Below are 13,013 nucleotides of genomic sequence, written 5' to 3'. Positions count from 1 at the left end.
CCCTGGGTCTAAGAAAATGGGAGGATAGGCAGGAGTGCCTAACTGGCTGGGGGGATTGGAAGAGACCCCCTCCCCCCATTGTTGGTGCCAGACCTGGAGGGCCCTTCCTGGCTGCTCTTCAAGTTCCAGCCCATCCTTTTGTCCCCAGCCCTTGGGACCTGACTGCCTTGTAGGTAATAGGGCTTAATCAATGTTTGTCGAATGTACGGAGAAGGGTAGAAATTAACTGGCCGGGAGGGCAAGGCCAGGCCTGAGGTGTGGGCCAGATGGGGCCGAGCCTCACCGGCAGGCCCCTTGCTCCCCGTCCCCTCCCCCAACGCCTCCCTTCAGATACTTTGAAATATCTGCGCCTTACCAGGGAGAACATGGGGTCTACGCTCTGCCTTCAGGAAGCCCCTTGTTGTGCAGCGTTGGAGTGGCACGTGTCCCTGGCGGTTCTGACAAGGGTGTTCCGTCCCTGCCCCGCGTCCCCGGTGGGCCAGCGCCTTTTCTGACACCGCCCCCGAGGGTGCAGCAGCGACCTCGGGGGCGGTGGGCTGGGGGTAGGGAGCAGCTGGAGAGGTGCCCCAAGAGGGTGGGATTTGGCGCCCCCCTCCCCGCCCCGGGTCACGTGACTGGCGCTCGCCCCTCGGCTCTTGGCCAACAGGCTGGGCTCCTGCCGGCCGCCAGTCCGAGCGCTTAACCCTTGGAGGCGCTGCGCGCGGGAAGGCGGCGGCGAACTTTGCTTGGCTGCGTAAATAAAACCTCCCGCAGAAGGAACCCTGCGCCCCAGGGAAGGGGAGGAATCTCTTCCCCCCTCGGCGCCGCCCCCGCGCCGCCGCCCGACCTCCACATCCGCCCACATCTGGCCTCAGCGGGGCGTCGGGGGGGGGGAGGGCGCCGGGGCCGCGTCCGTCGCCGTCCCCTGGGCGCGGGCCAGGCGGGTAGAAGGGGGGCTCTCGGGTCGGGTGCCCGGGACTCGGCCTGTCCCCGCGGCGGCCGCTCGGGTCCCAGCCCCCCAGGCCCAACCTTGACAGGCGGGCGCAGCAGCCAGTGCGAGAAGTGGAGGCCGGGCCGCGGGTGCGGGAACCTGATCCGCCCGGGAGGCGGGGGCGGGGCGGGGCGGCGGCGCGGGGAGCAGGGAGCGCCGGCGCCCGCCCGCCTCCCCCATTCATTCAGCCGAGCCCGGGGGCCGAGGGGCTCCGGCGGCCAGCTCTACACGGCGGGAGCGCGGGCGCGGCCCCCCAGCCAGCGCGCAGGGCCCGTGCCGGCCGGGGCGCTTCATTGCCGCCGCCCTCCGCGCGTCGCGCCGCCCGCGAGCCACCATGTCCGACCCCGCGGTCAACGCGCAGCTGGACGGGATCATTTCGGACTTCGAAGGTGGGTGCCGGCCGGCCACCGCGCCGCGGGCGTGCTCGGGGCCCCCTCGGGGCGGACCTCAGGCGAGACGGGGGCGCGGACGGGGAGGGAGGACCCCGACGGGGTGCCCTCCCGCCGCGCCCCCCGCCCCGCGCCCGCGTCGCCTCCGTGGAGCACCCCGTTAGGGGGACACGGGGACCGCGCGCCCTCGCTGGCCCTTGCGCTCGCCCTGCGCGCTGCCGCCGGGTTTCCTTCCTTTTATTGTTGTTTGTGTTTGCCGAGCGACGACAGTCTCCTCGAGGGCTTGCGGGGCTTCCTCAAACGGCCCTGGCGCGCGGTTTCCCTCTCAGCTGTCGCTCAGTCCTATCCCTCCCGCGCTCCCCGTCGGCCTCGGGGCCCTGGCCCTGCGGCGGGTTGGGGGAGTTCGCTACCCGCCCCCGCGTCCCGCCCGCAGGACAGCCCCCTCCCCCACACCAGTTTCGGAGCCGGGGCTGAGCCGAATCCGGGCTGGGCAGGGACCCGAGTGGACACGGCCCAGGCCGCGGCGAGTGTAGAGGGGGGCGTCCCATCGGCCCCCATCCGGGCCTGGGGACATCTTCCTCGTCCTCCCGGAGTCCGGCTGTGGGGGGAGGAGGGGCCTGCTTGCTGGTTGGGAGCGCGTTTTGGTCCCCTCCCCCCTCCTGGGTTTACAAAGTGTTGAGAGACTTGGGGGGCTTCTCCCGCCGGGTGCGGTAGGGCATCCCGGTCCTGGGCTCGTGTGTGTGGCTTTCGTGCGTCCTCGTGACTGCCTGTGGCTCTGCGTCCTGCGTCTTGGGGATTAAATAAAGCGGTCGGAAGGGAAGCTCACACAATAGTCTCCAGCACTTAGGGGCCGGATTTCTGAGGGGCGGGTCTGCCTCTGCTGGGATCTGGAGCCCCCGCCCCTCGGAGGGGCTCCCAGGCAGCCTTGGGCAGAGCCCTCTGGTGGACCTGGCCTTGGGAAGGCTGGGTTGAAAGGAGTTAACAGACGTCCAGGTGCCAGGCCTTGCGGGGAGGTCCCCTTCCCCCACGGGCAGAATCAGGACTGGGATCTTCTTGGGGGTCCAGAGCCCAGCCATGCACGTGGCCCACCGGAGGTCAGCCCCATCTGCGGGGGGCACTTCTCCGGGACCAGAGCTTGGCTGCGCCCCCAGCAGAGCCCCAGAGGCGGTGATTCTGGGCTGGGCCAGGACTGGCTTAGCAGGGGGTGGAGAGACAGGAGGGGGTGGGGTCCAGTGGCCGGCTTGCCCTGTGCGAGGGATGGGTCTGCTGGGGGCTGGCTCTGTGGTTGGAGCACTTTTCCGACTCTGACACTGGGCACTGAACAAGGGGAGTGTGGGTCTGCAGAGCTGTGATGGCTTGTACCCCAACATCGGGACCTCTTGGGGGCGCATGCTCATACCCAGCATGTTCCCCGAGTCTCCTTCCTTCTGTTTCGCCTTCTGCTTGCCCCCAGCAGCCCTCCCGCAGCTCCTCAGGGGCCGTTCATCTCCTGAGTGTCCGAGCGGGAGAACTGGCCCATCTGGAGACTGCTGCCGCCTTCAGGTTCCGCGCTGTGTGTGCTTTTCTCCTGTGGCCTGTGGGAGTTAGGTTGGCTTGCGGTCCCTGACCTGGAAGCAGAGCTTTCTGGGGTTTCAGGGGATGAGATGGGAGCCCTGAGGCAGGATTGGGAGGAGGAGGTTTGGGGGTTGTGTGGTCTGTCACAGTTCGTGCCACGAAGGTAGTTAGTGCCCCTCCCTCCCGGCCCCGCGTGCGACTCCATCCTCACCCCGAAGTGCCCCATCTGGAGACGCTGGTGGCCTCTGAGGCTGCTTCCCAGGCGGCTTCTGGAGGCTGTCATTTAGTTGGAGACAATGGCCTCATTGAGACTGTCCTGGTGCAGCAGTTGGCAACCCTGTGCCATCGGGGGGAGATTTCTCACTCTTAGGGAGCGCGGCCTCGGACCCCCCCGGTTCCCTGTGTGTCAGCCTCTCCGTTGTGTGCCCTGGAGAGCCGTTGTGCTCTGAAGACAGGAGAGTTAGAGCCCCCCAGTGCACCTGGGCATGTGCGCGCGCGCGCGCGTGTGTGTGTGTGTGTGTGTGTGTGTGGGCTCCGCACGGCCAGCTTGGGGACCAGAAAGGCGGCCTCCCTAAGAGCCCCAGGAACTTGGAGTGGAGTTGGGTTTTGGGACTGATAGCCTCAAACAGAGAGACGTGGGAAGGAGCGATCAGGAAAGGAGGAGAGTGCCTGACCCAGAGCGGCAGTGGGTGATACAGGCTGGCAGAGCCAGGGCAGAGGAAGGCCGTGTGGAGGAGACACAGTCTGACTGCAGCGGAAGGAGGAGCGCGTTCAGGCAGCGACAGAAGCGGGGGAGGCAGGAATGAGCTGATCCATTAGGACTGGGACATAAAGAGGGGCCGGCTTGCCACAGTCGGACGGCGAGGCCACGGAGGCCCAGGTGTGCCCATCCGCAGGGAGCCCGGACCGTCCTGGGGAGGCAGCCGGAGCGGTCGAGCTTGGAGCCGAAGTGCTGGTCTGTTTCTCTGGGGCCAGTGGGGGGCCTCGGCCCGGGCTGCCCACTCCGCGTCTCAGTTTCCGCGAGGTAGGGTCAAAGTCTCAATAGTTCCTGAGGCTGGCGGACCTGGCCCCGTCTCGAAGCACATGTCGATGGCCGAAGGATGGAGGCCCCAGGGGCCACCACCAAAGCCGGGCGAGTTCTGAGCCACGGCGTTGCTGGGGATGACTGTACGTCTGAGCAGACTGGAATCCTGCAGCGGGGGTCGACGGGCTCTGATGGGGTGTTTCCTGGAGGTTTGGGGTGACGGCAGTATCCAGGCCAGAGCAGCATGCCCTGCAGGGCAGACAGATAGCTGCCCCAGGTGGATATGCATGTGTGGGGGGGTATGGAACGGGCACCCACCGTTAAATTCTGCTGATGCCCCACATCCCGGGCACATCCACCCCCTTCCCTGAGGAACGCTCTTCTCTTTTCATCCTATTATTCCTGCCCGTCCCCTTCCCCACCCTGGAGAATTGAGGGCGAGATCTTTAAGCCTCATCACATCACCGAGGTGGCATGGGGATTCAGCCTGTCTTCTATTTTGGACACGTCTTTGGATTCAGGTCTCCCGGGGGACTGAGAGGGTGGCAGTGTCCTCCATGGATGCAAACCTCCCACACTGGTCTTTGCTCTCGCCCTAAGGAGGATCTCAGGGCTCCGTGGAGACCCTCACGTAGGGGCAAGAAAAGTATTTTGTGTTTTGCTGATGCGATTTTTTTTTAGAGAGTCTCCTTTTCCGCTTCCCCCTGTTTGAAGATGGGCCTCAGGTGGCTTCCGCGCCCGTCACTCCCTGGGTGATGGGGTGGCCCGAGCGGTGACGTAGTCCCCTATCTGGCTGCCAGGCACAGAGCAGGGGAACGGCGTGTTCTCTAGTGAACGCAAGCCAAATCTGCTATCGCAAACGCTATTACAACCCTGGTCTTTGTGTAACAAAAGCCCTTCCAAGTGCTAGCTGTTGGCCTACTTTCCCTAGCAGTGTTTGCTGTAACCAGATTTGCACACGGAGAAAGAATCCTAAAAGTCCTTGATGTTGGTTGAAACACAGTCTGGCCCAGGACCCAGGAGCTCCGGACCCAGAGCCTTGTTCTCCCGCCTAGAGGACATGTCTGCCCTTCTGAACCCTCTGCCGTCTCCTCGAGGACCCTGCCAGCCAGGTCCTGGAGCCCAAGCAGGCCCTAGGCCCCAGAGCATGAGCACGGGCAGAGGGCAGGGAGAGGGTCTCTTGGGGAGACGAGACCATGCGGATGCACCTGCTTGTCTGGGAGCCCAGACACCTCCTGGACAAGGGCTCCCTCGATGGCTGGATTCGGGTGCCCGTTTCCTCCCAGGAGGACAAGGCCTAGCTTTGTGACAGGTGCAGATCTGCCCCTAATTAATGCCAGTTGGCCTCTTGAGGGATGAGTCCTGCTTTTCAGCAAGACTCGAGGCCTCCTGTGAATTCAGCCTCCCGCAGTTCTCATCTGGTGGCAGGAGACAGGATCTATGGCGGCGTGAGGTTACTTGGTGGACCAGAGGAGCCGGCCTTGCCGGCATTCTGCTGGACTCTTGGGGGATGAGTCCTGCTTTTCAGCTACGGGGGGACGGCTCTCTGACGGGTCTGACCACCACCGACTTCGTTGGCCTGCTGCTCTCGTGTCCCGGGCCCGGGACTAGGCTCACCCACCGTCCTGATTGTGAGGCAGATGGCGGACACACACGTGCCAGGTGGCAGAAGCGTCCCCGTCATCGGCTGGGCTGAGGGTCAGACGTGGGCCAGGGAGGTGGGTCCAGCAGGGAGGACACCCCGTGCTGTGGGGCGTCAGTCTGGAAAGGCTTCCTGGAGGACATGGATCTCTAGGAAGGTATTTTGTTGTTTTGGTTTTTTTGGTTGTGCCACGTGGCTTGTGGAATCTTAGTTCCCAACCAGGGTTCGAACCTGGGCCCTCGGCAGTGGAAGCGCGGAGTCTCAACTGCTGGACCGCCAGCGAAGTCCACGTAGGAAGGTTTGAAAGAGACAAGTGGGCAGAGTTTGCATCCAAAGGGAGAGGGCCTTTGGGGGAAGTGATGGGTAGGGCAGCTGGGAGCCCCGCGCGGTGTAATGCTTGGGAGGGCAGGCTCACTCTGCCATTGGACAGCTGGGTGGTGGAGGGTGTCTTGGCCCCTGAGCCTCAATTTCCCCTTCTGTTGAATGGGGTCATAAACACCGCTGCCCGCGGGTCGTCTTGGGGAGAGAGCCGACAGCCTGAGCCTGGTGCCTGCTCGCGGGAGCAGAGCTTGAGGTGGGGGGTCAGGTATTTGCAAGAAACGGGTGGGCGTGGACGCCTAAATGCAGGAATCTGGGTGACGGAAGGGAGGGGTTCAGAGGCCACCGGCAAGGGTCTCCCTGAGTGGTGATGGGGCGGTGAGTGAGACTGTGTAGCATGGTCAGCACAGCAGATTCGGAGCCTGCCGGGGGGTCCCCCTGAGTCCAGCAGATACTTGGGCTGCCGGCCAGCGTGGGAGCCCTGGCCCCAGCCCAGTGGACATCCCATCACGCTCTTTCACTGTCAGAGCTTGGAGGCTTGGGTCAGGTGGGCTGCAGGGTTCCTTCACTGGGGAGGCCATTCCAGTCTCCTCTGCATCCCCCCACCCCAGAGCATCCCAGATGGGTGGACCAAGGGCCCGTCCTACAGACAGCGACCCAGGCGTACGCTGGACGACCTGACTTTGAAGATAGTGGGGTGTGGCCGCCTGCCCGTGGCTCTGCTGGCTGCCAGCCTTCCTGAAAGGGAGTCGTAACTGGGAGCTGGTTGTGTTGCAGACCAGGAGCTAGGAGGACGATCCCATCTGGGGCCAGTGGGGAGAGCCAGCGCTCAGAGGCCAGAGCTTTTTGCCTCGAGCTCGCCCCGGGGGCTGGTTAGGTCTGCACCCCTGCGCCCGCTGAGGCTGAGGGCTGGGGGCAGGGTGCCTGGGCACGGGCTGGGGCCTCTGTGCCTGGAGGAACGAGCCCACCAGAGTGTGAGCCCCCAGGCTCAGTGGCAGCCACGGCCAGCACTGTGCCCAGCACATGGTGGGTACTTGCTCGGGCCACGTGTCTGGGCGAGGCTGTCCTGCTGGTGGAAGCAGTGGCCTGGCAGCTTATTCGTGATGGGACATTGCCAAGGAAGTACTAACGTGCAGGTGGCATGCTTGCCCTGCAGGGGCCGGGGACATCGCAGCTCGGTGACTGTGGCCTTGGCATGCCCCTCAGGGGTGCTGTGGCCCTCATCCTGGCGCTGGCTGAGCAGAATGGGGCCTCCCCTTCTCTTCTTCCTTGAATGTTCAGAGTTCAGGGGTGTTGTCACATTCCGAGATCAAGCCCCCTACCACGGTTCAGCTCAGCCATCACTATTATTGCACACCCCCCGCCCCCCATTTCCCAGCTGAATGTCCCTCACTCGTTGTGCTGGGTGTGGGCTGGCTGCTATCAGAAGAGTCTCCTTGGGGTACAGACAGGACCACGGGGCCAGCAGCAAGGATCTGGGGGCCAGGCTTAAGGGATCCACGGTGGCCCCCAAACCCAGGAGTCCCACCTTCCTGCCAGGCCAGGCCAGGCGCTCCCGATGGGCAGGAACAGTGGATGCATGATGCTGTAGACCCTCAAAGACCTGGTGGTGTGTGTAAGAAGGGTGGGCTGGGGTAGGGGGTAAGGGGTGCCGGGCTACAGGTTTATCAGAGATGAAGGCCTCAGGGGATGTCAGTTTTTTGGTTCATCCCAGAAACCCAGCCAGGAAACCAGTTCCTTTGCTTTTTCTTGACAAAGCCACTGAGGAAAAACGGTCAAACAGTGGCTATCTTTCCAAAGTTCTCTCGGTTTTTCCCAAATTTGGAGGCTGAGTTGTTATGAGACCAAACAGGCTGGAACTCTCTGGCACATGGTCCCAGAGGGCTGAGGACTTGTCATCTCTCTGGCCAAACAGACCCAGCGCTTGACCCCTAGACACCCCTGGCGCCTGGGGCATTTCTGGGCTCCGGCTGTTTAATTTGGTCTGGACAGAGCCCGGAGGCTCCGTTCAGCCTGGACCAGGAGATGGTCTAGAAGCTTCAAGTTTGTTGTCATTTTTTAAAGTGCTGCCAATGCCCAGAAATTTAGGCAAAGGGTCAAGAGGGTGGTGGCCTTAGAATATACACAGCGAGCCCCCCACCCCATAGGACAGAGCAGGGGCTGCAGGGGAGGCGGGGGAGCCCCTGGGAATAAGGCTCCAACCTGCCTCTGTCATTTTTGTGTTTGGTGTCCTTCTCTGTTGACGCTCTGTCTCATATTCCTGAGTCTCTGACAGCCCCTCCCGGGATGCTGAGCCCCCGTAGTCTCCAGCCTTCTCTGCCCACCAGGGTCTCTGGGCCAGCTGGGGAAGCCCATGTCTGCCCCAAGTTGCAAAATCCAGAGATTTTGCAAGGGACCTGGCCTTGAACACATTGGTGTGCCCTCCCCACACACGGCTTAGAGCTTCCTGTGTCCCTGTCCCCAAGAGCGGGAGCCTCTGCCTTCAAACACTGGGAGGGCCAGGTGGCGTGGGGGAGGGGAGGCAGGAGAGGTGACACCACTCCCCCCACCTCCTGTCCATTCCACTTGTCCTCTGGCTACAGCCTCCAAGGGACCATCTGGTTGGGGGTTCGATGGGTGTTCCCTGGGTACAGATGGGGGGCAAGTGTACCTCCAGGGCCTCAGGAGGGTCTTGCGGGGGATGGGCCGGGGTAGGGAGTCGGGTTTGCCTTGCCTCCTGAGCCTTTATAAGACTGAGTTGGGAGTTCCTGGGTCTGGTTTTTCCCTCTCTCAAACAAGGCGAGATTGGAACTCTGAGCTTTTTGCAGCCAGTGACCAGTCATTTTTGATGGTTGTGTCTGGCTTTCTACCCCTCAAACCCACAGGCTTCCCCTGCCTTATGAGGAGCGCTGGCTTATGGCCCTGATGGCTGCTGGGTTTTTGACTGTCCCCTGGGGCGGCCTGGGGGTCCCGGGCACCTCCTTGTGGGAGGTGCTGTGGCTGAAGGTCCCCCTGGGAATGGGGAAGGAAGCCACTGGAACACAGACGGCCCCCTTTCTGCGGGACGTTAACTGATGGAACTTTTGGGCAGGAAGGGGGCATGGTGTCCTAGGCAGAGTGGGGCAGAGTGGGCCTAGATTCGGGCTGCCTCACCGTGCCCCCTCCCCCGTCTCCTGTGAGATGGAGATGTTTCTGGTTCTGCCCATCAGTGGCCAGCAGTCTCTGGCTCTGCAGACTCTCCTAGGCAGGATCTCAGCCTGGACCCTGCTGGCCCCTCCCTGGGTGCAGAAAGCCGACCCTGGGCAGGGCTATCTCTCTGGCCCTCCTTTCCACGTGGGTGGGCAGTTTCCCTGTGAGGGGTAGGCCAGGCCTCTGCCCTGAGCCCCTGGAGACTGATATTATCTACAGTAAAAGCATACCAGTTTTCCTGGCTCCATCCCAGGCCCGGAGGGGTGGCCTTCTCTGCTGTCCCCTGCCTCCTGTCCCCCATCACAAGTCAGGGGAGGAGTGCCCTGTAGAGTAGCTGGGTTTGGGTTTTTTCTTTCAGTTCAAAATGAAGTAAGTGCTGGAATCCCTCTGTCTCTGGTGGGCCAGGAGGAGGATGGCCAGGGTGGGAGAGACAGCTCATTCGTTTGTTTATTTAACAGCTATTTGTGGGCGCCAGCTAAGTGCTAGCTCTGTTCTACATTCTGGGGGTCCAGGCATGAGCCCAGGAGAGGGGTAGGTTCAGGAAGGCTTCCTGGAGGAAGGGACACCCAAGCAGAGTGCTGGGTAGGAGTTTACTAGGTAAGGTCTCCAGGCAGATGGTGCTGGCTGGCTCCCGTTGCAATTTCTGTCAACTTGTAGTTTGTTTGGAAGACATTGTTATGCCCACACCTGGCACAGGTGCCCTTGGCACCGAGGTGGAAGGTGGTGGGAGGGGCCTGTGCTTTCAAGCATAGGTTGGGGCATGAAGAGGCTCCAGACTCCATCTTTCCTCCTGGTCAGAGAGCTGGGAGGGACTTGGGTGGTGCATAATCCGGGTGGGAGAGGGGCCCGTGATGTATTCCTGTAGCGAGGGTGGAGTGGGTCTGGAGTGGCGAACTTTACTCCTCAGGCCTCCATCAGAAGACCTCAGAAAGGGCTGCTTTGCTTTTCTGCTAAACTACAAAAGAAACCCTGGGGCCCCTTGTGGGTGAGAATGGGAAGGCCCCATTCATACCTTTGCAGGTGCAGTGCAGAGGAGAGGGCAGAGGTGGGGTTGTGTCCCCACCCCGGCTCCTGGCCCTGGAGGAGGAGTTTGAGGGCAGCTGGGGGAAGGGTGGGGACACTGGTGAGTGCAGAAGTCTTGCCCCTGCCCTGGCTGCAGCTCCAGTGAGGCTGGGCTTGGCGGGGTAGGGGGCACGGAGGAGAGTGGCACTCAAATATTTACATCTCTCCTAATATTTAAAAGATGGAGCCAGGCTCCTGCGAACAGCTGCCCAGGAGCCAGCTGGTGGGCTCCGGCCTCCCTCCTGAATTTTTTATCTCTGACCCAAGTCCCAGCCCTTCCAGCTGTTCCCCCTTCTCTCACAGTACTTTCTTTGACTGTGCTGGTTCTTGCTCTTCGTAACCGTCTCCTTATTGAGCACCTACTACATGCCAGGCCCCGGGCTAGGCACTTTGTATCAAGGGCTCTTGGTCCTCCTGGAGCTCAGCAAGGTGGACAGGTCATGCAGGTCATGGCTGGCCCGAGGCCACGCTGGAAGGCAGACCCCAATGCACCTGCCCCCCGGCCCTTGCCTGTGTCACCTCACAGGGCTGACCCTGCCTGGCGGGGATGGAAATCTCAGTCTACCTAGCAGTGGTGGGTGGCGACACCTCTTTGTCCAGAGCCTGGGGTCTGGCAGGGGTTCCCTCTGCTCCCATCCCTGCCTCGTTGCTTTCCAGCTCCATGACCACGTTTGTGACGTGGGAATCCCAGGGCCCATCTTGCAGGTGTGTGTCTGGGGCTCAGCACAGGACAGGTGCAGTGCTGGTGTGTAGCAGGCGCTGTACGATTTTAGAGCCTGGCTTTTAGGGGGCGGGGTGGGGTTTGGAGGCAGTGCGGTAGGATGGTTCAGCATGCTGGCTCAGTTCGGCTTCACCCTTGCCCACGCTGTGATGTTGGGCTGGTTATTAGGCTCTCTGTGCCTCGGTTTCCCATCTCTAAAATGGGGATGAGAGTGAAATCTCTCCGTCTCCTGGGGATGATGGGAAGTGAATGAGCTAATGTAACAAAAGCCCTGAGGGTGGTGTCGGGTATGTGGTGAGCACTCGGTAAACATTGACTATTAAAGATTCAAGGCAACAAACACCGTTTAGAGGCTCATAGGACATTCCAGACAGGGCCCAAGGCCCTAGTGGAAAGTGGAACTGTCTTCGTCTGTAACAGAAAGACCACAGACTGGGTGGCTGACACAGCACACATGTACTTCTCTCAGTTCTGGAGGCTGGACATCCGAGATCAAGACTCCGGCAGATTCATTTCATAGATGGCATCTTCTCACCGTGTCTGCACAGGTCGGAAGGGGAGAGAGAACTCTCGGGGGTCTCTTCTATAAGAGCGCTAATCCCATGACGAGGGCTCCACCCTCGTGACCTAATCACCCCAAAGGCCCCCACCTCTTAATATCATCACCTTGAGGGGTAGCATTCAGCTGGTGAATCAGTGGAGAGCACATGCAGTGTGTAGCAGGGGCCGACATGGACGAGCCTGGCTCCTGCCCTCAGGAGGGTGAGAGCCTATTGGGAGGGATGTGATGGCCATTCTAGGGAGGAGGGGGAGGCTGGCTGGAGGCTGGCTGGGGCACTGGACGCTAGCGCTGGGCCTCTCTCCTGCCTGTTTCCTGGGGCAGGTGAGTTAGCCTGGAGGCCCTGGGTGGCTTTGACCTTCTCTAAGGTGCACGTACTGCGGGCCTTGGGCAGATTTGGGGACCTTGTGACTGACATGCCCCCTCGTCACACGGGCCTTTGCCCCAGCAGAGCCCCAGTATACATCCTTTGGTCTCTGACTGACCCAGGCGCTGAATGTGGCAGCTGAGGCTGGACCTTGGGTGCCTTAGGGGAAGGTGGGGCGGGCAGAGCTGCTGGCCTGGGATGCTTAGGGTTTCCTTCTTGTAGGATTCTCAGGAGGGAGATGGAGAGAAGGCTTATGAGCCCACGGGAGGGCAGAGGTCCTCACCCACCTGCACCCCAGACATACCCTGGGGTGCCAGGCCCACCCATCTTTCCTGACAGAACCTCCAGGAGGCAGGGACAGTCTATTTTTTATTTTTTATTGTTATTTTTTTTTGTGGTACGCGGGCCTCTCACTGTTGTGGCCTCTCCCGTTGCGGAGTACAGACTCCGGACGCGCAGGCTCAGCCGACATTTTTACTGCAGTAAAGTCGATGTAGTTTTTTTTTTTTTTTTTTTGCGGTACGCGGACCTCTCACTGTTGTGGCCTCTCCCATTGAGGAGCACAGGCTCCGGACGCGCAGGCTCAGCGGCCATGGCTCTCGGGCCCAGCCGCTCCGCGGCACGTGGGATCTTCCCGGACCGGGGCACGAACCCGCGTCCCCTGCATCGGCAGGCGGACTCTCAACCACTGCGCCACCAGGGAAGCCCCAGTCTATTTTTTAACAAGCTCCAGGAATGATTCTCATCATCAGTTGGAGCTGAGAATGATCTGGAACCAGAACTTTAGAACCACAAAGGAATTTGGATAACGAGTGCAAGAATGTATAGAGATGTGGGCTGTGGGATGCTGCAGGAGAAAAGCCTGGAGCCGTGTCTCCACGAGCCTGCTTTCAAAATATTTATATATACCCTCAGTGAAAAGATTGGAAGGACGTTTGCCAAACTATTGATAGTGGTTATCTGGGTCATGGGTTTATATACGTTTTTCCCTTCGTTTCTCCGTGTTTTGCAGGTTTCCTGCATTGCACATACATTTTCCATATTGCTTTTAGAGTCAGGAAAAGAGCAATAGATATTAGTTTTTAAAGTTCATTGTCAAAAAGAAAAACAACTCACCCAACCCGATCTCCCACCCCAGTTTGAGAGACTCCAAGTGACTAGTCCCCTGGCTGATGGTGGCCGAGCCAGGACCCCCGGGTCCCCCTGGCTCTTTCCAGCTCTGGGTTGGGGTGCTGGGTG

At 61.1% G+C, this 13,013-nt stretch overlaps 1 protein-coding gene across 3 annotated transcripts in view; it reads left to right on the top strand.

The window, feature by feature from the left end:
• The window catches only part of SEPTIN9 (septin 9), a 166,055-nt gene that overhangs the window by 59,688 nt on the left and 93,354 nt on the right, over positions 1 to 13,013 (top strand). The window contains exon 1 of one of the 3 annotated variants that reach the window (XM_029212349.1): positions 889 to 1,359. The exons of the other annotated variants lie outside the window; for them this stretch is intronic. Coding sequence (XP_029068182.1) covers positions 1,305 to 1,359 — 55 coding nt within the window. The 5' untranslated portion in view covers positions 889 to 1,304. Of the gene's footprint in view, positions 1 to 888; positions 1,360 to 13,013 lie in introns of those variants that run through there. 3 annotated transcript variants of the gene reach the window in all.

This window comes from Monodon monoceros, unplaced genomic scaffold (assembly GCF_005190385.1).
Source record: "Monodon monoceros isolate NGI ecotype Baffin Bay Population unplaced genomic scaffold, NGI_Narwhal_1 Super_Scaffold_9, whole genome shotgun sequence".
Lineage (NCBI taxonomy): Eukaryota > Metazoa > Chordata > Mammalia > Artiodactyla > Monodontidae > Monodon > Monodon monoceros.
The sequence above is the reverse complement of the archived record's forward strand: the minus strand, read 5'-3'. Positions and strand labels throughout refer to the sequence as shown.